The sequence below is a fragment of the Trichomonas vaginalis genome, chromosome VI (assembly GCF_026262505.1).
Source record: "Trichomonas vaginalis G3 chromosome VI, whole genome shotgun sequence".
NCBI lineage: Eukaryota > Parabasalia > Trichomonadida > Trichomonadidae > Trichomonas > Trichomonas vaginalis.
Genome location: NC_067208.1, coordinates 14,524,296 through 14,547,527, shown reverse-complemented (window position 1 = coordinate 14,547,527; position 23,232 = coordinate 14,524,296). Strand labels below are relative to the sequence as shown.

The 23,232-nt window shown below is 33.8% G+C and overlaps 11 protein-coding genes and 1 pseudogene across 12 annotated transcripts, besides 4 other annotated features; 6 read left to right on the top strand and 6 right to left on the bottom strand.

The window, feature by feature from the left end:
• Nucleotides 1-48: 48 nt before the first annotated feature.
• TVAGG3_0865190 (PEP carboxykin GTP family) lies at nucleotides 49-1,950 on the top strand (the record flags this gene model as incomplete). The annotated part of the gene is made up of 1 exon (XM_001318926.2): nucleotides 107-1,909. The coding sequence occupies one exon, from the start codon at nucleotides 107-109 to the stop codon at nucleotides 1,907-1,909; it is 1,803 nt and encodes a 600-aa protein (XP_001318961.1).
• A 48-nt stretch (nucleotides 1,951-1,998) lies between these two features.
• TVAGG3_0865180 (ribonuclease inhibitor domain-containing protein) lies at nucleotides 1,999-2,931 on the bottom strand (the record flags this gene model as incomplete). Its single annotated transcript, XM_001318927.1, has 1 exon — nucleotides 1,999-2,931. The coding sequence occupies one exon, from the start codon at nucleotides 2,929-2,931 to the stop codon at nucleotides 1,999-2,001; it is 933 nt and encodes a 310-aa protein (XP_001318962.1).
• A 749-nt stretch (nucleotides 2,932-3,680) lies between these two features.
• TVAGG3_0865170 (armadillo (ARM) repeat-containing protein family) lies at nucleotides 3,681-6,950 on the top strand (the record flags this gene model as incomplete). The annotated part of the gene is made up of 1 exon (XM_001318928.1): nucleotides 3,681-6,950. One exon carries the CDS (start codon nucleotides 3,681-3,683, stop codon nucleotides 6,948-6,950), a length of 3,270 nt encoding a protein of 1,089 aa, XP_001318963.1.
• A 628-nt stretch (nucleotides 6,951-7,578) lies between these two features.
• On the bottom strand, nucleotides 7,579-9,015 carry TVAGG3_0865160 (STKc ROCK NDR like domain-containing protein; the record flags this gene model as incomplete). The annotated part of the gene is made up of 1 exon (XM_001318929.1): nucleotides 7,624-9,003. The coding sequence occupies one exon, from the start codon at nucleotides 9,001-9,003 to the stop codon at nucleotides 7,624-7,626; it is 1,380 nt and encodes a 459-aa protein (XP_001318964.1).
• Nucleotides 9,016-9,510: 495 nt separating this feature from the next.
• Nucleotides 9,511-11,100: a mobile genetic element.
• A 113-nt stretch (nucleotides 11,101-11,213) lies between these two features.
• On the bottom strand, nucleotides 11,214-12,422 carry TVAGG3_0865140 (protein ubiquitination; the record flags this gene model as incomplete). Its single annotated transcript, XM_001318930.1, has 1 exon — nucleotides 11,214-12,422. One exon carries the CDS (start codon nucleotides 12,420-12,422, stop codon nucleotides 11,214-11,216), a length of 1,209 nt encoding a protein of 402 aa, XP_001318965.1.
• A 2,906-nt stretch (nucleotides 12,423-15,328) lies between these two features.
• Nucleotides 15,329-15,759, top strand: TVAGG3_0865130 (phage tail repeat-like family; the record flags this gene model as incomplete). Its single annotated transcript, XM_051249841.1, has 1 exon — nucleotides 15,329-15,759. A coding segment is annotated over one exon (431 nt), but the record flags the coding sequence as incomplete, so codon positions are not given.
• A 526-nt stretch (nucleotides 15,760-16,285) lies between these two features.
• On the top strand, nucleotides 16,286-16,648 carry TVAGG3_0865120 (uncharacterized protein; the record flags this gene model as incomplete). Its single annotated transcript, XM_051249840.1, has 1 exon — nucleotides 16,286-16,648. The coding sequence occupies one exon, from the start codon at nucleotides 16,286-16,288 to the stop codon at nucleotides 16,646-16,648; it is 363 nt and encodes a 120-aa protein (XP_051085315.1).
• Nucleotides 16,649-16,910: 262 nt separating this feature from the next.
• On the bottom strand, nucleotides 16,911-17,237 carry TVAGG3_0865110 (uncharacterized protein; the record flags this gene model as incomplete). The annotated part of the gene is made up of 1 exon (XM_001318932.1): nucleotides 16,911-17,237. One exon carries the CDS (start codon nucleotides 17,235-17,237, stop codon nucleotides 16,911-16,913), a length of 327 nt encoding a protein of 108 aa, XP_001318967.1.
• Nucleotides 17,238-17,373: 136 nt separating this feature from the next.
• TVAGG3_0865100 (uncharacterized protein) lies at nucleotides 17,374-17,736 on the bottom strand (the record flags this gene model as incomplete). The annotated part of the gene is made up of 1 exon (XM_001318933.1): nucleotides 17,374-17,736. The coding sequence occupies one exon, from the start codon at nucleotides 17,734-17,736 to the stop codon at nucleotides 17,374-17,376; it is 363 nt and encodes a 120-aa protein (XP_001318968.1).
• Nucleotides 17,737-17,754: 18 nt separating this feature from the next.
• On the top strand, nucleotides 17,755-18,174 carry TVAGG3_0865090 (phage tail repeat-like family; the record flags this gene model as incomplete). Its single annotated transcript, XM_051249839.1, has 1 exon — nucleotides 17,755-18,174. The coding sequence occupies one exon, from the start codon at nucleotides 17,755-17,757 to the stop codon at nucleotides 18,172-18,174; it is 420 nt and encodes a 139-aa protein (XP_051085314.1).
• Nucleotides 18,175-18,812: 638 nt separating this feature from the next.
• Nucleotides 18,813-18,993: a mobile genetic element.
• Nucleotides 18,994-19,627: 634 nt separating this feature from the next.
• TVAGG3_0865070 (phage tail repeat-like family) lies at nucleotides 19,628-20,503 on the top strand (the record flags this gene model as incomplete). The annotated part of the gene is made up of 1 exon (XM_051249838.1): nucleotides 19,628-20,503. A coding segment is annotated over one exon (876 nt), but the record flags the coding sequence as incomplete, so codon positions are not given.
• Nucleotides 20,504-20,631: 128 nt separating this feature from the next.
• Nucleotides 20,632-21,936: a mobile genetic element.
• On the bottom strand, nucleotides 20,712-21,840 carry TVAGG3_0865060 (annotated as a pseudogene). The gene has a single exon. A coding segment is annotated over exon 1 (1,129 nt).
• Nucleotides 21,937-21,940: 4 nt separating the features above from the next.
• Nucleotides 21,941-23,232: part of a mobile genetic element that runs on past the window's edge.

Genomic DNA, 23,232 nt, shown 5'->3' with positions numbered 1-23,232 from the left:
CTCAGGACGAAGAGCTCACAATTTTGAGAGGAACCTCTGACCACTCAAGGTCACTCAATTGAAACAAATTGAGAATCGTTTAAGTTTCTCTTCACTTTTATTAATTATGGCTCAAGCATTCAACAAGAGCAAGAAAGTTCAGGCATTCGTCGACGAGTTCGTCGCCCTTTGCAAGCCAAAGAATGTTATGTGGATTGATGGTTCCCAGGAACAAGCTGATATGCTTTTCAAGCAAATGGTTGATTCCAAGATGGCAATCAAGCTTAACCAAGAGAAGCGCCCAGGATGTTACCTTTACCACTCCGACCCACGCGATGTCGCTCGTGTTGAGTCCCGCACATTCATCTGCTCCAAGAACAAAGAAGATGCAGGACCAACAAACCACTGGGAAGATCCAGAAGTCATGAAGAAGAAACTCCGTGGTCTCTACAACGGCTGCATGGAAGGCCGTACAATGTACGTCATCCCATTCTCAATGGGCCCAATCGGATCTTCAATCGGTAAGAACGGTGTCGAGATTTCCGACTCTCCATACGTCGTTGTCTCAATGAGAATCATGACCCGTGTTTCCACAAAGGTTCTCGAATGCATCGGTGAGAACGGCGACTTCATCCCATGCGTCCACTCTGTTGGTTACCCACTTAAGGATGGCCGCCAGGATGTTGCATGGCCATGCGACCCAGAGAACACATACATCACACACTACCCAGAGGAACAGGCTATCTGGTCTTATGGCTCTGGCTATGGTGGCAACGCTCTTCTCGGCAAGAAGTGCTTCGCTCTCCGTATTGGCTCCAACCTCGCCCGCAAGGAAGGCTGGCTCGCTGAGCACATGCTTATTCTTGGTGTCAAGAACCCAGAAGGCAAGAAGACATTCGTCACAGCTGCATTCCCATCAGCTTGCGGCAAGACAAACTTCGCCATGTTGATCCCACCAGAGGAACTCCGCAAGAAGGGCTGGGAAGTCACAACAGTCGGTGATGATATCGCTTGGATCAAGCCAAACAAGGATGGTGAACTCCGCGCCATCAACCCAGAAAACGGTTTCTTCGGTGTTGCCCCAGGCACAGCTATGACAACAAATCCAAACGCTCTTCTCTCCTGCGCTCGTAACACAATCTTCACAAACGTCGCTCTTACAGATGACGGCGATGTCTGGTGGGAGGGTATGACAGAGAAGGCCCCAGCTCACCTTATCGACTGGCAGAACAAGGACTGGACACCAGATTGCGGCCGTGTCTCATCACATCCAAACTCCCGCTTCGCTGCTCCAGCTGCTAACTGCCCATGCATTGATCCAGATTGGGAGAACCCAGCCGGTGTTCCAGTCTCCATCTTCGTCTATGGTGGCCGTCGTATGAACGATATCCCACTCGTCTTCCAGGCTACATCATGGGCTCACGGTGTTTACCTTGGTGCTACAGTTGGTTCCGAACAGACAGCCGCTGCTGCCGATGGTAAGCTCGGTGCTCTCCGCCGTGATCCATTCGCTATGCTTCCATTCTGCGGCTACCACATGGGTGACTACTTCAAGCACTACCTTGAGATGGCTAAGCTCGCCAAGACACCAATTGTCTTCCACGTCAACTGGTTCCGCAAGTCCCCAGCAGGCAAGTTCCTTTGGCCAGGCTACGGTCAGAACGCTCGTGTTCTCGGCTGGATGGTCAACAGACTCTACGGCAAGGCCCCAACACACATTTCTCCACTCGGCTACGTCCCAGAGTACGAGGATATCGATTGGGATGGCCTCAACTTCACAAAGGAACAGTTCCAGGAGCTTATGCACCAGGATAAGGAGAAGATCAAGGCCCAGGTCGCTGCTAACGATGACTACCTCAAGAACACAATCGGCCACGTTTCTCAGGAACTCCTCGACGTTTCTCAGGAAATCCTTAAGCGTTGCCAGTAAGTCTTAAACAGTTTCTTTCTTTCTGATCGATATTTTATAAATTAACTTTTGAATTTTTTTACTGTGTTTCTCTTAAAGTAAGAGACAAATTACTTTATTAAACTGATGAAAACTAATAATGATACGAAAGAGGATCGAAAACAATTATTTGCACGTAATGAACTCAATCTCTCAATGTTGATAACAGCATTTGGAGAGTTTGAGAATCCTGTCGTCAAAACCGAAACAAAACTAGGAGAAACATCAACTGTTTTGATGGTAGTGAGAAGAGAGAAGAATGTGTCTGTGTAGCGAATGTTCTTCTTTCCATTTAATCCGAACAATCGAACACTAGAATTGATTTCGTAATACTCTGAATAATATTCAGATGTTATGAAGGTAAGATTATCTCTCCCATAATTACTCATACTATTGAACGAGAAATTTCCTATAATAAGATCACTTGCACTGGCTCCAGGAAATCTATAAATAATTACTTTAATATCAGGGACTGTACAATTATAAAGAAGATGAAATACATCAGATGTGGTCTGAGGAATTATCATCTGCTTTAAAAACGAGATGCAATTAGTTGAAGAAGCCATAAATGTTTTAACACCATATGGAACTGTATAAATATGAGCTTTACGAGCACTAGGATAACAAATCAACTTTGTCATTAATTTGTTATATAATACTCCATCAAATACGCTAAAATATCGCGATTCAGGGCTAATTGTAAATTCTTCAAGGGAATATGTCCAATCAAATGAACCAAAGCCATGTAAGTCTTTGCAGTTTAATGGGATATGAATTGTTTTAATCTTTGTTTCGGCAATAATTGAATTTCCAATCTTCAGGATGGAATCTGGTAATTCAAGGGTCTCAAGGCATTTATATTGATAAAAGCACTCATCAGAAATTTCTGTAACATCCCCAAAAACTTTGAAATGAACACAATCTGTTTTATGGAAAGATTGTTGAGGTAAAACTGACGGGGGTTCAAAGAAAACAACTGTTTTATTGATCTCAGTCCAATTCATGTTAGAAGTTATGGGATATTAAAATTATTGAAACAATTTTTATATAGCATTTATAAAATTGATTTTTAAAATCACTTTGTTCTCACATCGTTGCAATATTTCTATTTTGAATTCACAAATTTTTAAAAATTGATCGAATAAAGATCTTCGTCTTCAAAACTAATCAGTTATCCATTAAGTACTTCTTTAATATCAAGTGAATCGCGCAATATTAAGATTACCACTGCTCTCATTTGGTAGTTGAGCTTTTTGGAATTTTATTTCAAAAATTTACTATTCCTTCCACTGCGAATAAACAAACTGTACTAAGCTTATCTATTACGATTTCTTTATTGTTCATTAAAGCTATTAAATTTAAAATTATTTACATTAGATTATCAATTCATGAAATCTAGAGAAACCACCGAACTCTGATGATCAGCCTATTATTTTTCAAGCAATTTTACTCAGATTAGATCAACTTAATAATTCATGATTTTTGTATTTGATTTATTACAAAGAGGGACCGATAGAAATAACTTAATTCACTCAGAGATATCATGACAATAATCACGATGCATAAATCAAAGATATTAAATTGTCTAAAATGAAATTCTTGCTTTTAGATGTTATTAAGCAGCTATTATGCAGAATCTATGGATACATGACAATATTTATATCTAAAATGCAAAATATTATTATGATGTGACGATAGGGTACATCACTCTAATTAGTGTAAACTCAAATTTTCTTTCATCAATACTACGTAAATGTCGCGAAACCAGCCGAAACCACATGCTGGAAAGAAGTCCATATCAAGCCATCCAAGTAGGACAAACGCAAATCCTGCAGAAATCTGCAATTTCATGCTTGATAAATATCATAAATCGCAAAATGACATAAATGAAGAAGATCACAAGCTGTTGCTTTACAATATGAAGATAGCAATAGAAAGCAATATATACACCGACATTAACGAAGACATTCTTGAACATTTTATCAAATCTACTTTTGAAAGCAGAACTAGCTTCAATCTCGACGAAATAGAGATCTTCCTCACATTACTATCCATTGACAAGCTTACTAAACTCAGAGATATTGAATTTCTCAAGATCTTGATATCCGAATTTAATAAGTTCTGTTTGAAGAACATATTTACAGAGAACAATGATATCCAGTCATTCAATATCATAAACATCATGCCATCTCTCTACAACATCCTTACAAATTGGCCAGATCTCGATGAATCAATCCTAAAACCGCTTTCATCGACCATTATCCGGTTATTCTACTGCAACCAGTCATCAGTAGTCCTTCAACGATCCACTGCCACCATCATTTGCCTCATCTTCCATAAGAATTTGGGTATCAACCAAGATATCATCCAAGAGATCATCTTTGAAGGCAAAAAGACCATAAATGAGAAGAAAACCATCACAATCATTGCAGATCAGAACGAAAAAGTCCAAGTTTCCTTGATGTCATATTTCCTTATCGAAATCATCCAAATTTCAGAGAATCCAGACGATAGTTATGGCCAATCCGATACAATATGCAAGAACGTCATCTCCAAATTGATCGAAAATTTCAATCCACAAAATAAAATTTTCGAAAAATTTTCAAAAGACGTTTCACTTTTATTGTATCATCCCAATTTTCCTGTTTGCGAATTGATTGCCAGGAATTTATTGATTGGATCAATGACAATGATCGAAATGAAGGAAGTCTACATCCAAACATGTCTTAATGTCATTTCAGAACTGATCAAAGCAGTTTCTAAAGGAAACAAACTCCAAAAAGAAGAAGTTTTCATAAGTTTTCCTATGAGTTTAATCGATAAAAGTGACGAAACGGTTTTATCACTTTACAAAAACTCAGAATTCCCCAGTAACACGAAAGAACGGGACATTGCAATTTATATATTGTTATCTTTCTGTCACAAGACTGAAAGCAACTCATTTTTATACAACAAGTCATCAGTTGATTATTTAATGAGTTATTTAAGTAACAAAACAGAAAAGAATGAATTGAAGAAAATCTATGACGACGCGACGAGAAATGATGACTACTCATTCCCTTTTGATTACAGTTTGATTATGAGTGTCTCCCTCTTCAAAGAAAATGAAATGAATCTCTCTTTGAAGAAATTAATCGATTTCATCTCAAAATTCAATACTCAAATGACGATTAAAAACCGTTTGACGATAATCAAGACGATAGCAGATTTGACATCCATTGACAGAACATTTTTGGGAAATCCTAATGTCATTAAACGCATTGAAGCATCGATTTCGGACATTTCTCCTTCTGTCAGAGAAAAAACGATAGAAATTCTGTCAAATCTTCTGACAAATGATGAAATGAACGAGAAATATTTCGACTGCATCATTTTATCTTTGAAAGATAAGTCTCCCAGTGTTATATCAACAGCTTTGTCTGTTTTGATGAAACAGAAAAACATTGAAAATCAAAATTGTCAAATCATTAAAAACGTAACAGTTTTATTGGACAGTCAATCATCAATTGTCAGGAAAAGATCAAAAGATCTTATCAAGAAACTTTTCGAGACAAATCCAATTTTGACATTTTCCAACATATTGATTCAAAATCTAATGAATGAAAACATTCAAAAAATTGTCAATAAAATGAATTTGACAGAATTAATCGTCGAAAAAACAATTGATACTTTTCAAGAAAATGTCACTTTAGAAGGTGTCAAAACCGTCGATTTTATATCCACGCATTATGAAGAGTTTGCAGTAAAATACAAATACTGCGACATTTTGATGAAATTACATAACGAAATTGAAATCGAAGACGATAGAATTTTGTCACTTTTATCAGAATCCATATCAAATTTATTATGTTACAATTTGATTGTTGATCAGAAACTTGCGAAAGAGACATTGAAGAAGTCCATTTTCAATCTCCAAAAAAGTGTTTCTGTTGATGTCATCTTCAGTGAATCAAAATTAAGTTGTTTTCTCGAAGAAAATATTCTTAAAAAAAGTGACATAACAAAAAACATTGTTAACAAACTTTTACAATTTTTGGACAACAAAAACGTCTCCAAAAGATCAATTTTGATCATTGGAGGACTTGGAAAATTCACAAAAGAAAATGACTTGAAATCCCAAATTTTCCAAAAACTCAAAGTTTTATATGAAAATTCAGACGATAAAAAATTCAGATCTATCGTCTTGAAGTCACTTTTATCGATATCCACATCATCTGACAAACTTTTATTAGATATATCAAAGATTATGGAGAATGCCTTGTTTTTGTCTGAAGAAGAAATTGTTGAATCTATTGAATACTTTGGATATATATTGGAACACGACAACGATGAAAATTCTTTTGTTTCAATTATTCCTAGATTATATCCACAGATTTTGAAGATAGGAATAACAGAGAATACAATGATAAGAACGAAAACATTCAATTTGATTTCGAAATGTTTGGAAAGAGGAATTTTGTTGTCATTCCAAGTTTCTTCTTTTTTAGTTTCGTTGATTTTTTTCGAAGAAAATCATTTCGAAGTTTTGAATTTGATCAGCAAAATGAATGAAAAAGATCAAAAATTTGTTGTTTCTTCCATTTTGTCTTCGATTGACAGTACAATTGATTTGTACAAAGGAAAGTTCTCTGTTTTCGATATTTTCCACGTTTTGTCACAGAAAAACAAAAACTTTTTCTTCGAAGATTTGAGTGATTTCTTCTACGAATCAATAAATCTCCAAAAGGAACAAAAAATTGTTTCTTTCGTCGTAAATCAGTTGACAAAAACATTTTTCGCAAAAGAAGAAAGTGAAAAGATTCTGCAAATAACGAAGAACAGTTCCCTCTCTTCACAGATATTCCAGATACTCAGAGAATCAAAGAAACAAAATGTGGATTACAATTCAATTTACATTTGCTGTCAAATTTTGTATCTGAAATATTATTTTGAGGGGAAAATAATCGACGAGCCTCCAACTTTTGATGAAGAAAAAATTGACATTCTTAAGAAATATATTTCAATGCTTATGAAACAAAAATAACTTTTAATTTCTAATTAAATCAATAAATACATTTTATTTTTTAAACACGATTTTTTTTGAGATCACGCCCATTTGACATAATCTCTCTCTTTTTGTTTATTTAATTGCGTATTTAATTATAGTTCATTCTGTTTATGTATATCATAGATTTTCCTTCCTATAACAATGTGCTCTCAACAATTTTTTTAATAATATTTATCTGAGTTTATATTTATGGTGTACGTTCGCCCGTCTGACTTTAATTCAAAACTTTGACAACAGGCGTGAATACTTTAAACAATATAATTGAAAGTCATGTCATATGGGAAAAAGTGTACTATTGTTAGTTTTTTAAGGTATGACTCAGTAAACCATTTTGTAATACAAAGAACTCCATAAATATATGAAAATCGTTTGTTCTTATAGTCTATGGATTCACAGTGATTTTTGAATTTGAGGAAAAAAAAGGGTTGATAATTCTCCGCTCACTTGGGAAAGATGAGGATATGCAATATGATTTCATGATAATTGATAAAAATGTAATGATAACCTAATCATTATGTAATCACTTGAGAAAGATAAGGAAATGTTATATTAGAATATTATCTTGTATCTAGAAAAATGTTATATGATAACGATAAACAGACATTATGATATAATTTTATAAAAAACAAAACAAAATAAAAAATAAATCTTATTCGAAGGAAAAACCTAATTTTGCCAAAGTAGCGCTCTGTGGCTTTGGTTTGTAAGTAAAACCGAGGAAAGCGTAGTTTGCGAGCTTCGTAAGTAGTCCATTTGCGCGCAAATCGAGTTTTGTCACATCGAAATGGTCGAAGTGAGCAGTATCCAACGGATCAGAGCAAATAGGCTTCACAGGTGTCTTATTCTGCAGTATATTCTCGAAATCGAAGCCGTTGAAGAACGCGTGATGAATAATTTCTTCGTATCCGTAACGATTTTCAATATCGCAGAGAAGATGACGAAGCAAATCAAGAGCAGACACTGGAACAGGCTTAGATGCAGGGATCCTGAGAGATTTCTTCCAGTTAATGATTCTAAAAACGGTTTCATTTTTGGAATCACTTGAAAATGGGGTAAAACCGTAAAGCATCTCATAAAGAATGACTCCGAGGGACCACCAATCATTCTTGACGTTGGGAGGATCGCCTCTGAGTACTTCCGGCGCAATATAATCAACTGTACCGATAATTGAGTTTCTGTGATGATGCCTTTGAGTTTGGGAAGGCACAATAGGGTTATCATTATCAAGCATTAAGTCCTGTGTCTCGCGGAGTAACTCATCGTAGTCGGCGTCGGATTTTCCGTATGCCGAAGCAATTCCGAAGTCTGTAAGCTTGATATGGCCTGTAGAAGCGATTAAAATATTATCTGGCTTGAGATCGGAATGAATAAAACCAAGTTTGTGCACAGAATTTACGGCTAAAACAATTTCTGCAGTAAAAAAGCGGGCGACTTTAGGAACGAATGTTCCGACTTTAATAAGGGCATTCATTAGGTCACCTCCTTGAACAAACTCTAATATTAAGTACAAATGTTCGTCATCTTGGAATGAGCACTGTAATTGCACAATCCAAGGGTTATGAGCAATTGCTAAAATATCTCTTTCATTACGTGTAGCTGTAATTTGATCGGAAACAATAACGTCTGACTTTCTGATGATTTTCATTGCATAAGGTTGCTCTGTTTTCTTATCTGTGACAAGCCATACATCAGCAAACCCTCCTCGTCCGATTAGAGTTATGAAATTATAATTTTCCGGTCGAATTTTTGACCTTTGAAAACGAGTATAATCTGATTCTTCTCTTGTGAACTCTTGAATGATTTGGTCTTTCTCTTCTTGAGTCAATTCTGTTTGTTCAAGGGATTCTACTAAGCTTTGCATTCTTTCTTCCCTCATTTCTCGCTGTTGTGTCATTTTCATAAAATGTTCTTCCAAATAACGCTTTGCAGCTTCGCTTTTTAGAACAGTTTCTCGAGAAGGAGGATTAGTTTCCACTTTGGGGATTGGCGTTGGCATTGTATTACGCCCAGGGCGCCGCACCATAGTCATGATTTTTTTTTTATATAAGATTTTTTTTGAAAAAGGGATGAAATTTTTCACCCCCTTCAGAAATAAATGTATCATTCTTTTTTTCTTAGATATTTTGGAAATAAAGAGAATGAGTATGGTGAAGACAGATGTGATTTATCTTAGTTAAAAATTTGTAATTTCTGAGTTCATTATGGACTCCTGAAGAAAACTTCAAATGTAAATATTCTTCATATAAGATGATTATTGTTACTAACAATTTTTTCGTGAAATTGCTATTTGTTTTACTAAGAACGTATTTTTTTGTAAACTAAGGCGGTGAGCCTTTAAAGTTGTTTAATAAAAGGTACATTCACTAGGGATCTTTTTTAGATTTTGAAACAATGAAAGGATAGAGTATGCTCAATGTATGCTATATTTAAGTTTATTCATAAAAATATTAATTCTATCATATAGAAAAAGTACATTTAAGTCCAAAAAATTGAATAGTTGTAAACTAAGGCAGTGGGCCTTTAAAGTTGTTTAATAAAAGGTACATTCACTAGGCGATAACAGTAAAATGGGATGAAAATAGGATAAATAGCATCCCTATATAGTGCCTAACAATATTTATACGGGCCAAAAAAAATTTGGCTAGAGATTTGGCGAGTTATCAAACTTAGAAAATTGAGAGGAATTTTTATTTTTGAATTTTTTTTGGAAAGTTAAAATTGCGATTAAAAATCGATTTCCAGGAGAACTAAGCATCTCATCATATATTTAAATCGATAAAAATATTAAATAATAGTTGAATAGTATAACAACGTGAAATTATGGCTGAATCTACAGAAAAAATGAACATATTTGACATTTTTGAAAATTCATACGTTAGATGGTGACAGACTCATAAACTATACTTTAGCTAAGATTGATATATGGTTTCAACAACACATGGTTAAAATCGTAAAAATATTTTAGATTTCAAAAAGATATATATGGTAATATAATGGAACAAAGTCAACAAATAGCATGTTAAATATGTTATAATTAACTTTTTATTAGATCCAATAGTAGATATCGAATGGTTTCCAGCTTTATGGTTAATTATTTTCTTTTCGAGCTTCTCTTTAACTGTTGTATTAAGGTTGTAAATTTTTGATGCTAGAAACTATGGAATCTTCTTTGCTGCTGCATTTTTCTTGAGGGTTCTTGCAATTTCGAATAGATCTGCGCATTGTATGAAATGGAGGCTTTAAAATATCTTGAAAACAGAATAGGACTGCTTTTCCAAAGGAATGCTTACTTGTAAATCAGAGAGTTTCAAAATTGACAGCAAGATTATCATCATAACTTTCGATTTTGCTGCGAAAAAAAGGAAGACAAGTAATTAACAAATCATTTACTGTTGTTCATCAAAAGAAGAAAACTTTGATAACAACTAATGATGATAAAATCAAGCTATCTTTTAATATTTTAAATTGATAAGACATTCAAAATATTTGAATGGTTTAAAATATTTTCTTTTAATTTCTATAAGATATTATCATGATTATATAATAAAATTTAAATTTTTATTCAAAAAGGCAATATTTCAAACTTTTAATTTCAAAAATCTTAATTCTGCAATAAGTGTATTTAATTGTAGCAAATTTAATGATCCTTCGTCATGCTTAGCAATTTGGAACTCATAAATGAATGATTTCTTCAAGTAAAATTCTGTATTATTTCAAAAGTCAATAATTCTCTAGTAACTTTTCTTCAAACCCTAACCATTATATTATATGTATAATGGAGAATAATTGCAAAGAAAGATAGCCGAATTTACTGGGTAGTTCTTGTGATGCGAAATAATTGCAAATTAACACCTAGTTTTAACAGCATCAATCTCTTTTTGCTCTCATTTAAATGCATTCGCACACTTTAATTTTGAAATATAAGGGTTTTGGAAATTATCAAATTTATCTGCTCAAATACTATAGATCTTCATAAGTGTTAATAGAATCATTAGCCTTACATATAGTGTTTAATATAATGATGCACATTATACTAGGATTCATTCCTTATTCATCTAGTTATTATAAGATTTACAACCCCATGAAAATTTAAAATTTTGTCAAAAATAGTGAATGTACCTTTGTTTAATATCATTCATCAAAATTGGATTAAAAGCTTATTGTTGCATAATGTATATCAACATTAGTGTTGATTATATATTTTTGAGTTTTTTTTTAATTATTTGAACATTGAGCATTTTAATGTATAGAAAAAGGAGGCGGTGGAGGTGGTGGTATTCTGTAGGATGAAAATGGATTAAATGATGATCTTGAATTTGAATTTGTTTGAGCGTTTCCTTGTCTAGCAAAAGGAGGTGGCGGTGGGGGTGGTGGAGGTGGCGGTGGAGCTGGCGATATTCTACGAAATGAAAATGGAATAAATGGTGATCTTGAATTTGAATTTGTTTGAGCGTTTCCTTGTCTAGCAAAAGGAGGTGGCGGTGGGGGTGGTGGAGGTGGTGGTATTCTGTAGGATGAAAATGGATTAAATGATAATCTTGAATTTGAATTTGTTTGAGCGTTTCCTTGTCTAGCAAAAGGAAGTGGCGGTGGGGGTGGTGGAGGTGGCGGTGGAGGTGGTGGTATTCTGTCGGATGATCTTGAATTTGAATTTGCTTGAGCGTTTCCTTGTCTAGCAAAAGGAGGTGGTGGTGGGGGTGGTGGAGGTGGTGGTATTCTGTAGGATGAAAATGGATTAAATGATGATCTTGAATTTGAATTTGTTTGAGCGTTTCCTTGTCTAGCAAAAGGAGGTGGCGGTGGGGGTGGTGGCGGAGGCGGTGGAGCTGGCGATATTATACGAAATGAAAATGGAATAAATGGTGATCTTGAATTTGAATTTGTTTGAGCATTTCCTTGTCTAGCAAAAGGAGGTGGCGGTGGGGGTGGTGGAGGTGGTGGTATTCTGTCGGATGATCTTGAATTTGAATTTGCTTGAAAATTTCCATTTCTAATAAATTGTTCAAGATTTGGTGAATTATTATTGTTTATCGTTGTTCTATTCATTGATGGTTGCTGATGAGCTTGCTTTAATTGATTAATCAATGCGTCTTTTTCTTTTAATTGAGATTTCAGTAATTTGATTTCATTTTTACGTATTTCTTTTTTATTTTGAGCGTTATTTAACTTTAATTGCAGTTTTTCAATTAATCTTTCATGATTTTTGATTTCTTTTGCCATAATAGATTCATTATTGTTTTCATGATTTAGAAAATCTATTAGGCTATCTAATAACTTTAGTTTCATATGTTTTTTGAGTGATTGAAGAATTGAAGTTACTTCTTGTGAATTATCGATGTGAACATTTGTTTTTCGAGTATATTCATATAATTTGCGAGCATCAAATGAAGTAGAGGCTTGATCGAGAAGATTGATAAAGTCATTTGAGTTGAAATTTGCCTTTTTCATAATCTTTTTGATGTTTTCGAAATCAAATATATAAAAGAGTTTACCATCTTCGATATAATCTTTAATGTGAGCAGCTATATAATCAAAATCCGGAGTAAGTCGTGACGTTTTTAAAAATTGTTTTCCGATTTCTGACAGTCTCTCAATTTTTCTTGAAACAAATTATGACAGAAAGATATCGCCTTCTATTGATTTTCATCAGTTATCCAATAATAATTAAGGATGTCGCTTGGGGGACAATTGGGGACCCGACCAAATAATTTTGGAACTCTGGGGGACATGTAAAGTGTCAAATATTTTTGTAAATTGTCATAATCGTTAGCCAAAAAATATTATTTACGATTGCTAATAAGGTCGCCAAAAAAAGTGCGGAAAATAAAAACCGCAGTTTGAGTACTTTCTGAGAGTCTGTTCGTCAGAAAGTATACATTTGTAAACTTTCTGACACTAAATTTTTTTGCTCCTTTCAAAGTTTTTGACAATGTCAAAAAGTATACATCGTGGCTCTCAATTTTCCTCTCAAACGGCGGTTTTTTAAAAACGCTCAATTTTTCATCGACCTTATACATAAATAGAGGGATTTTATATCATTGTTCCAAAGGATTAAAAAAAAATTAAAAATAAGAAAAATTATGGATAATTATAAGTTAAATACAACTAACCTCCTAATGTCTGATGCATTTATATGGGTACCAAAGGTTTTTAGTTAAAATCGAGAAATGATTTTTGAAAATCTTAGCCTCATCTCCATTTTAATGGGTTGAATTATATTGTTATCAAAACATAAATATGATTGTATAAAAATATGCATATACCTATATGGGAAGTCACTTTTTTTGCCCCCCACCCATGGGTGGGGGACTGGGAGACAAAAAGTGACGCTTGATGATAGAATTTCGATAGGGATTTTATTATTGGGGAGAAGCTTCCTAAACTTTTTAATCCCATAAATATGGTCATTATCTGGAATAAAGAGTTAAGCGTCATATGTCACTTTTTGTACTAAGGAAACATCGACTTTATGCGTTATGACTTTTCGATGAGGAAACAAGTGTTCACGTATTATAAACTTCCTTATTCCAATAAACCAACCCTAAACATAATTAATTCTAAGAATGATAATGGTCTCTTTTCTATGATAACCAAATCAATTTGGTTATCATAGTAAAGCACCAAAAACAGGAATAGGAATAACCGCGTTTAAACAGGAATAGGCAATATGGAAACTAGAGAAGACTCAACTGATTTTTTAAGCAAATCTTCTTTCTGATTCAAATCTGCTTTGCTCATCTTGTATATTACTGCATTTTTATTAAGATACTTTAATGCATGATCAATGTACATCATTCTTTTAGCAATTTTTTAAATTCATTCTGCTAATTACGTTGAATTTTGTTCAAAAGATATCGTAATTCCATAATTTAATACGTAAAATGTTATTGAATAACTCTGATTATTTCTTTACATGCAAAATGAGTGTGTTCTTTTTTACATTTTTACTCATATTAGATCAAATTTAACCTGATTTAATACTATTAACACTTATTTTAGAGGGGATATACTTAAATCTCTATTGTTTTAATAAAAACTTAAAAAAATATAAAAAATTTTCAAAAATGTTAAAATATACTAGCTTTCAAAGAAAGTAAGTCCTTTTATAAGGAAGACATTATATGTTTAGGAAGGAAATTCCGTGTAATAACCAAAATAGGAAAGAATATTCAATCATTATGAAAGAACTCTATTCTAACAATTTGTGAGACATATATCTTTATAGCGACATAGTTGCAATTCATGTTTTATCCCCTTTCCTTCATTGATTTTAATTAATGCATTCATTCACTGAATATGCATGCTCAAAATCGAACATTTGCCTTACTAATCAACGGACAATGAATGTTTAAAAATGATTAGTATTGAAAAGTAGCTGGAATTTCAGTGTTGTTTTGTATATTTATTCCAAGTGCAAATTTAAACAAAATATACTTATTCAAAGTGCAATGTTTACAAACAATCAATCAATAAAAGTCACATCTTTTTTTCACTGGAAAAAAAATGTTATTTTTTTATAAAGATAAGTATTTAATTACAATAGTACGAATTTAATTTTTAGACTGAAGTTTATTCATTGTTACCGTTTTTAGTCTAAGTTTCTAGGAAATGAGTATTTTATTTTGCAAGATAAAGTTCTTCGATAAAATTAGCATGAAAAATCTTCTTTCGTATAAGAGTAATAATAAGTTTCCGCAAATCTTATTGAGAATAGTACGAGAATTTTGTTTGAAATTTAAATTTTGCATAAATAAAGAATGGATGCAAGAATTTTCCAATTCCATTTTGTTAGAGTTGATTCATGATTCCATATTGTCGATTCCTATTCCTGTTTTTGGTGCTTTACTATGATAACCAAATTGATTTGGTTATCATAGAAAAGAGACCATTATCATTCTTAGAATTAATTATGTTTAGGGTTGGTTTATTGGAATAAGGAAGTTTATAATACGTGAACACTTGTTTCCTCATCGAAAAGTCATAACGCATAAAGTCGATGTTTCCTTAGTACAAAAAGTGACATATGACGCTTAACTCTTTATTCCAGATAATGACCATATTTATGGGATTAAAAAGTTTAGGAAGCTTCTCCCCATTGAAAAAAAGGTAGTGGGGCTTCCAGGCGCGTTGCGCCCTCTAGCCCTGAAGATGTTTAGTATAAATGAAGTTTATATTCGGAGGGCTTCCAGGCGCGTTGCGCCCTCTAGCCCTGAAGATGTTTTTCCCAAGACCCAAGAGGAGGACCGAACCCCAGCCGACCAGCCGTTGACTTTTTTGTGTCGCTTTTCACAAATTATATATGTTTTCATGTTTTGTCACTTTTCAGGTAAAAACATTTTTATTATTATATATAAATGAATTTTACAAAACCACCGTTATCGTTCTTTGGAAATAAGAGTAGATGTAAAGATATTATATTGAGAGAACTTAAGAAACTACCGAATGGTCTAACATTTGTAGATTTGTTCGGTGGAAGTTTCTATATATCCCATTTATGTCATACCGTATTTCCTGACTCAAAGATTATATGCAATGACTTCGACAACTATATGGACCGTCTCAAACATATACCAGACACAAACAATATATTGAAAGAGTTAAAAGAAAAGATACCTATAGGTAAGATGGAACGTATACCATTAGATAAGAAAAATATTGTGAGAGAGGTTTTGAAAAAAGCAGAATATATAGACTGGAATAGTATATCTGCTAGACTATTATATAGTGGTGCTATAAGAGTTCATGACATTGAAACACTTATGTCAAAAGTTTTATATCTTAACTATACAAATGTTTTCAAAGAGAACATAGAAAAATATATTGAGGGTATAGAGTTTGTGAGATGTCATTGGACAGAGTTGTATGAAAAATATAAAGACAAGGAAAATGTTTTCTTTATAGTGGACCCGCCTTTCTATAACACATGGGATTTTCAATACCAAGTAGACTGGACTTTGAGAGACTCTTTAGAAACTTTAGACGTTATACATAACCATCCATGCTTTTACTTTACATCCGATAAAAGTGGTTTGGAAACCGTTATGAGATGGTTAGAGGACATACATGACTATGGTTTATATATGACAAGATAGAATATGAGAGAGGTCCTATAAACTGGAGAAAGTGTCACAATAAAGAAATTTTATTAGTAAGTAAATGTGGTTTGAAATAGGACTACTTGTTTTAGGTATTTTCCATTGTGTCATTTATTTATTTGACGTGGCAGAAAAGTACAGAGAATATGAAGATGAACCAATGCCTGTAAATGTTCAGTATATGTACTCGTAAGAGATATTTTTATCTAATATTAAATGGACGCACAGAACTTAGCGAATGCACAGCAACCTGGACAACCAAACCCAGAGAATATTCCAAATGAAGTTAGAATACAAACTGCAATGGCAAACTATGGTCAAGTGCCAACAGATGTACAAATGCAAACTGCCATGTCAAATGACGCTGCGTTAGGTTTGCCACCATGGTATGCAAATATGAGATGGAAAGAGTTTTATACAAACCCTGAAGTGGGATATAAACAACTTTATGCAGATGACGCGAACACAGGAGTTGACCCAGAATATGTTTTCTACCAGAGGAGAAACAGAATGTATGAGCTCCAGTTAAAGAATGCTATGGAACTCAACAGGAAACGTAAGAGACTAGGCGGACATTAGATTTTTACACGTAGTAAATGGGTTTCTTCAGTAGTATTGGAAACTTCTTCAGAAAAGTTGGAAGAGGTATATGGAATGGAATAAAATCTGTCGGAAGAGGAGTATGGAACGGTGTCAAAAATATTGGTAAAAGAGTAGGTCAGTTTGTTGGTATTATACCTAAAGACCCTGAACCAGAAGAACAAGCTCCTGTTATACAACAGCCTGAACCTGCACCACAGTCTAGTGGCACCAAATCCAACACCTCAACCGTATTAAAAAATTATATTTTTACCGTTCGATAGTAGTTGTATATGAAACTAAGTTCTAAGTAAAACGCATGGTATAATGGAATTATTCTTTTTCTTCCATCTGTAGTAAACCATACTTGAAAGTCTGAAATACTTCCACTTGGTGGTTCGTATAACTTTGTAGGTTTTTCGTAAAAGTCATTTGCCAAGCATAAGAAAGAGTTTTGGGCGCCAGAAAATGAAGCATGAACAATAATAGCATCTTGGTCGAAAATATTTTCATATGTTCCATTAGGGTTTTCGACTTCATAATAGTCCGGGTGTACTGGATATGCTGCAGGCTGATTTAACATCCTCATAAATCTATACCATGCCAAGTTGTTATATTTTGTAGAAATATAAACGTTTTCTCCAAGGTCTTCTATTTTATTGATTTTAACAGTTGCATTTTTCCTGTCATAAATAATATCGAGATGGTATTCTCCCTCGTCAATGTTATACTGGTTTGCATATTCGATGAAAAGCTTGAAGAGTTGTTTCTAAGTTTATAAGCAAATTAACTTGTAAAAGTTTTCCTTGTTCAAATTTCTCATACATACGTTTTTCTTTGTTATAGTATCGAACTTCAAAACCGACCGTAAATGGGAAACCATGTATGGCTTCTGAAATGAACTTCATTCTACGAAAGCCAATAGCTTTTGTGACAGATGGGTCTCTTAACCATCTTAATGGGTAGTCAAAACGATAGCCTTCATGCTTTACGGTATCTGTCTCAAACTTTTGACCGACATTAGTAAAAAGTTCATCTAATGGTTTAGTTGTAGCAACTCTAGAATTTTCTTTTTCTATTGGAAGCATATTTTATCTATAATAAAAATGTCAAATGAAACAGCGTCTATGAGAGAAATACAACACAACCGACAACTCATTATGCAAGCTCTAAATAAGAACACAACAAACTTTTCAAACTATTCTAAGATATCTGAGTCATTGAAAGGGGGTGACTTAAAACTGACAATAAACCCAATGACAGATGAGTTTCTATTTCAAGACAATAAGAACAATACTGTCTGTATAAATCCAACAAAAGGAACTTTAAACGAGAAACCTATAAATGAACTTCTTTTGAAAGCAGATGTTGACAACAAAGCTGACAAAGAATATGTAGACGATGCAATAGCAAAAGAAGAAGAAAGAGCTAACAATGCTTATGCTATAGATCCGTATTTTTCCCAAGTGAGCGGGGTATCTCCAATCCCAGCCCTATCGTCCTCCCAGTGTCAGTTTTCAATATAAAATCCAAATTTTTTTTGAAAATAAAAATTTCGAGAAATTTTTTTGATTTTTTTCTTTGATTTCAATAATTCAAAATAAATTTGGGAGTAAAAAGACACTATTTAATGAAATTCATATGAGTGAATGTGGATAAATACTCTCAAAACATACAATTTATCTATTTTTTCTTTATATTATCAACTAATTAGTGATAATTTTTTTTGAATCAGATTTTTTTTTCATTAAAAACATAATATATAACACAACAATGATGCACACATACGTATCTACACATCAAAATATAAAGCTTGTTTTGGTCTGGGCATCCCAACCCAAAATTCTTAAAAAATTGAATAAAATTGAATACTTGGGGCTGGGATACCCATCCAAAACCGAATTGAATTTTTTGAATTAAAGAATATATTTATGTATTTATAATATACATGTGATGTCTATAAAAAATACTAAATTCTAAAAAAATTCAATTTATTCAAAACGTATACTAAGTGATCACTTCATTAGTAGGATCAGCAATCCTACTAAATGGTGAGAACGCCACTAATAAAAAGGGAGTCCTTGGAGCTCTTGATCTCTTGTCAGTAGAGTTCATAATGAGGCATGGCATCTACTGATTTGAGATCAGAGCAATCCTACCTTACCTTCAGGAGCTACAAAGCTCCTAATCGTTACGAGAGGGAGCCTTGGAGCTCCTGAAGCTCATCAGCAGAGGCTATTTACCATTTGGGCCTCTTCTGATGAAAGATGCGAAACACATCTACGAACAGGAGCTCCAAAGCTCCTAATCCTTACGAAAGGGAGCTTTGGAGCTCCTGAAACTCCTTTTACTATAAAATAGGACAGTTTTCTTCTGAGGTTCTCATCAAATCTAAGACTTCAGAAGAAAAGCTGTCCTATCAATGTATACTTACACTCTCATGGACTACAAGTGTACAATTTTAAGGCAGAGATTATCCGAGGCCTCTCATCAAATGAGGGACCTCGGATAATCTCTACCTTAAGTAGTCAAATAACTTTTCTCACTATTTAGGAACAAAAGAACAAGAGTTGGAGTACTTTAAGGCAAGATTCTTCCGAAATCTCTCATCGAATGAGAGACTTCGGAAGGACCTTGCCAAATCCTTGAACGCCAATATCCTTGGAACTGAGCTAGAACCAGGGAGAAGTAGCATACTATAGAGCACGATGGTAATCTCGGAAATGCTTATATCGCCCCAAGCACAATATTTAAGAAGTCTAACTCATATATACAAGAAGTCAGGCTGAATAGATATTGTGCATATGGTTTGCAGAACTCTCATGATATTTAAAATTCATGTTATCCCAAAAAAGGTGACACTTTGGGTGTATCGTCCATCCCAGGGATGCAAAAATCACATCACCTTGGATCTATACTTATGCAACAAAAGAACATACTCATCCTGAACTAGCAGACAAAACATATGTTGACAATAAAATGTCAAGTGAAGTGACAAGAGCTGAAAACGAATATTCTAAAAAGACTCATATACATTATATTAACCAAATACCAAGTCTTAAGGAAACATTAGAGACAAAAGCAGATAAGACTCATACACATTCTATATCTGATATTACAAACTTACAAGAAACCTTAAACAGGAAAAGTGACGTTGGACATACACATTCTATATCTGATATTACAAACTTACAAGAAACCTTAAACAGGAAAAGTGCCGTTGGACATACACATACCATTGCAAATATTACAAACTTACAAGAAACCTTAAACAAGAAAAGTGACGTTGGACATACACATTCTATATCTGATATTACAAACTTACAAGAAACCTTAAACAGGAAAAGTGACGTTGGACATACACATACATCTTCTGAAATAACAGACTTAAACGTTAGCCTTGAAAATAAAGCAGATAAAACATATGTCAATGAAATATACCAAAGTTTGATAGGAACAAAAAATATTGAAACTATTGTTGGTGACTTTTCTGTCAATGAAGAAAATAAATATTTTAGATGGCAGTTGGTACAGTCCTTAGAAAATGGTACACGGTATAAACTCATTCCGAAAAATAACAATGAAATGTATGTAAGCTATAAAAAGAATGATGGTACACAAGTTAAAGTTCCATTAGACAATAACTGCTACTTAAACTTATATGGAGACGAACAAAAGAAATATTTAAGAGTTTATGAAATGGCAGATATGACATTGCCTGACCCAGCTCCAGCACCACATTATTATGACTATGGAGATGACGACAGAACACCACATGTAGATGAACAAAAGCTAACATTATATTTAGATTATTATAGATATAAAAGATATAATGCAATAGAAAAAACGAGAATAGTATATTATTATACAGATGACAGAAATAAATATTATAGTCAAGATTTTACCTACCCTGAAAACATAAGATTATATTATAAAAAATATTCTGACACAAACCAGAAGAAACCTGAAATAGTTGCACTATATAGGGTGTCCAAAGGTGTGTTTAGCACAAACCTGAATACTGCGAATAGAAATAAACAAGTTACATATATATAAAGTTTATTTAAATATAATCACCATTGGATTCAATCACGCGTTCGCAGCGATCGATCCAGGCTTGAAAGACACGCTTTAAATCATCATGAGAAAATTGCTCAAATTGCTCTCTACAAAATTTTCAAGATCATCTGGACTCGCGAATTCGCGTCCTTCAGCTCTCTTTTTTAGCGTGCCGAATAAATAAAAGTCAGAGGGTGCAATATCAGGTGAATAAATTGGGTTTGGAACAACTTTGACATTGTTTTCCACCAAGTAATTCATTACCTTATGACTTTTGTGAACTCTTGAATTATCAAAATGAATTGCAAACTTTTGTTTTTGTTATTTGGATTTCTCAAACCCATCAGAATTGATAATTTGAGTAAGAACATTGTCAATTAGATACTGAGCATTCATCGTATTAGGTTTTGAAGAATATCAATTGCGATGATGTCATTCACGCCCCAAAAACCGACAACATAATCATTGGTGTGTCAATTTTTTTCTTTCGGGAATGTTTGCGGATTTTCATCCTTCGGGGATCCACATGATTTTGGCTTCTGTTGCATATTTGAAACCAAGACTCGTCCCTGTTACTAAAAAGCGAAACTTCTTGGATTGATACGCACGCAATATAGAGAGGAGCTCTTTCGAAGATTGGACTCTAGATTTTTTTTTGAACTGAATAAGGTTGTGCGGAACCCAACGTGTATACGCTAGTTTTGTAGTTCAAATATAATTGTGCAGATAATAACTGACTGTTGTACGTGGTATTCTTTGTCATCTCCTCTTCCTTCTGAGTGATGCTCTTGGGTTTTCATCTAGCGCTTGAAGAATTGCTTTGATTTTTCTTTGATCCGGCGATTTTTTGTCAATTTTTATGATGGGCGCCTTTTTGTTCATGAAGTGATACATCCTAACATGATACGTTACAGTGGAATAGCTAGGAGCATCCATACTGAAGCATTTTACCAATGTCTCGTAGATTTTTTACAGTCTTTGCATTTTTTTGCAAGAGCGAGGATGTTTTCTTTATGATTCATTAAAAAAATGAAAAAAATCCCGCCAAAATTTCCCGCGAAACCGCCTCTTGTCTCAAAATTCATTTTATATCCCGGCATGGCGCCAAAATACAACATACTCATCATATACATATATTCATATTTTTTATTATATATTTATAATCAGCATATATCTCCTTTAATAGTCTCATATAGAGCGCTGTGCTAAACGCACCTTTGGACACCCTATATTTTAAGTTCAAAAGAGACAATCCTATAATATCTCATATGTTTGATTTAATGAACCCAGTAGGTTCTATTTATACATCTATGGATGCAAGAGGTCCTCAAGTAATGTTTGGTGTTGGTGCATGGGAACAAATAGTCGACAGGTTTTTGTATTGTGCAAACTCTTCAAAGGAAACAGGTGGAAGTAAAACGATTTCAGGTGAAAATTTACCTGCACACAGTCACTACATAGATTTAAGTACATCTCAAGCAGGTTGGCATAAGCATAGATATTGGGATTGGTCAGGAATGACAAAAGGTAAAGGATATGATGTTAAAGACGACGTTATGTTTGCTATAAATTGTTACTGGAGTGACACTTCAGGAGGAGAAGGAAACCAATACACATTTCGTTTCGGGATTATAACAAAACACGGGACAAAGTAAAGAATATCATGCCACCTTACATGACAGTTTACGCATGGTATAGAATTGCTTAGTCTTCATTTTTCAACTTCTTTAGCATATTCGTCAGGAGTTGTCTTATATTTGTTAGGAACTGTTTTTGAAAGTATACCACCTTGAACTTGACAAGTTTGAAACGAGGTCTGGCAATAGTAGTTTTATCTTCTGCTTGCAGCGTTTACATTTTGCCATGTTTGCCTTAAACTTCATAATATTCTCTTGTATACTTTCTTCTATTTTACGAAACACGAATGTGAGTACCTGTCGGGTTCCCATTGTTGTCAATAGTCAATAGTATTTTCATATGGGTCCGCGTTTAGTATTTCTATTTTTACTTTGTCACCTTCTGAAGTTTGAGCCCGGCATTCTTTCTTGTTTTGTCTCTTTTGACTAAATTATTAATTATCATAGTCTTTCTCTAAGTCAGGGTTGTTTTTTTCATTTCTTCGGGGGAGTGGTTTCCCAAACCTTTTTGTTTTACGGTTATTTGTAAATATTTAAAACTTGTCTCATCTTTGCCATGGAGAAGTGTCTATACTTGTCGTCATATGACATTTCATTTGCTTCACCACCTTTGGTGGTGGTTTAAGTCTCTTACAATTTTTATACAACCGTCAATGACACCCAGAGCAGAATGGTTTTTGGTCGACAATGAAATATTGGTTTTACATTTTTTGAACGCAGATAGTTTTTTACATCATCTGATTTGAAAAACTTTCACAGTCAGATGTCAGTTTTGTTGGATGGTATTTGTCAACGAATATTGTCAAAGCAGTTTCAACATCTAAAAATATTTTTGGACCATAATGGTATAGTCATGTGATTTTATCCAAGCATATGGGGATATCCTCT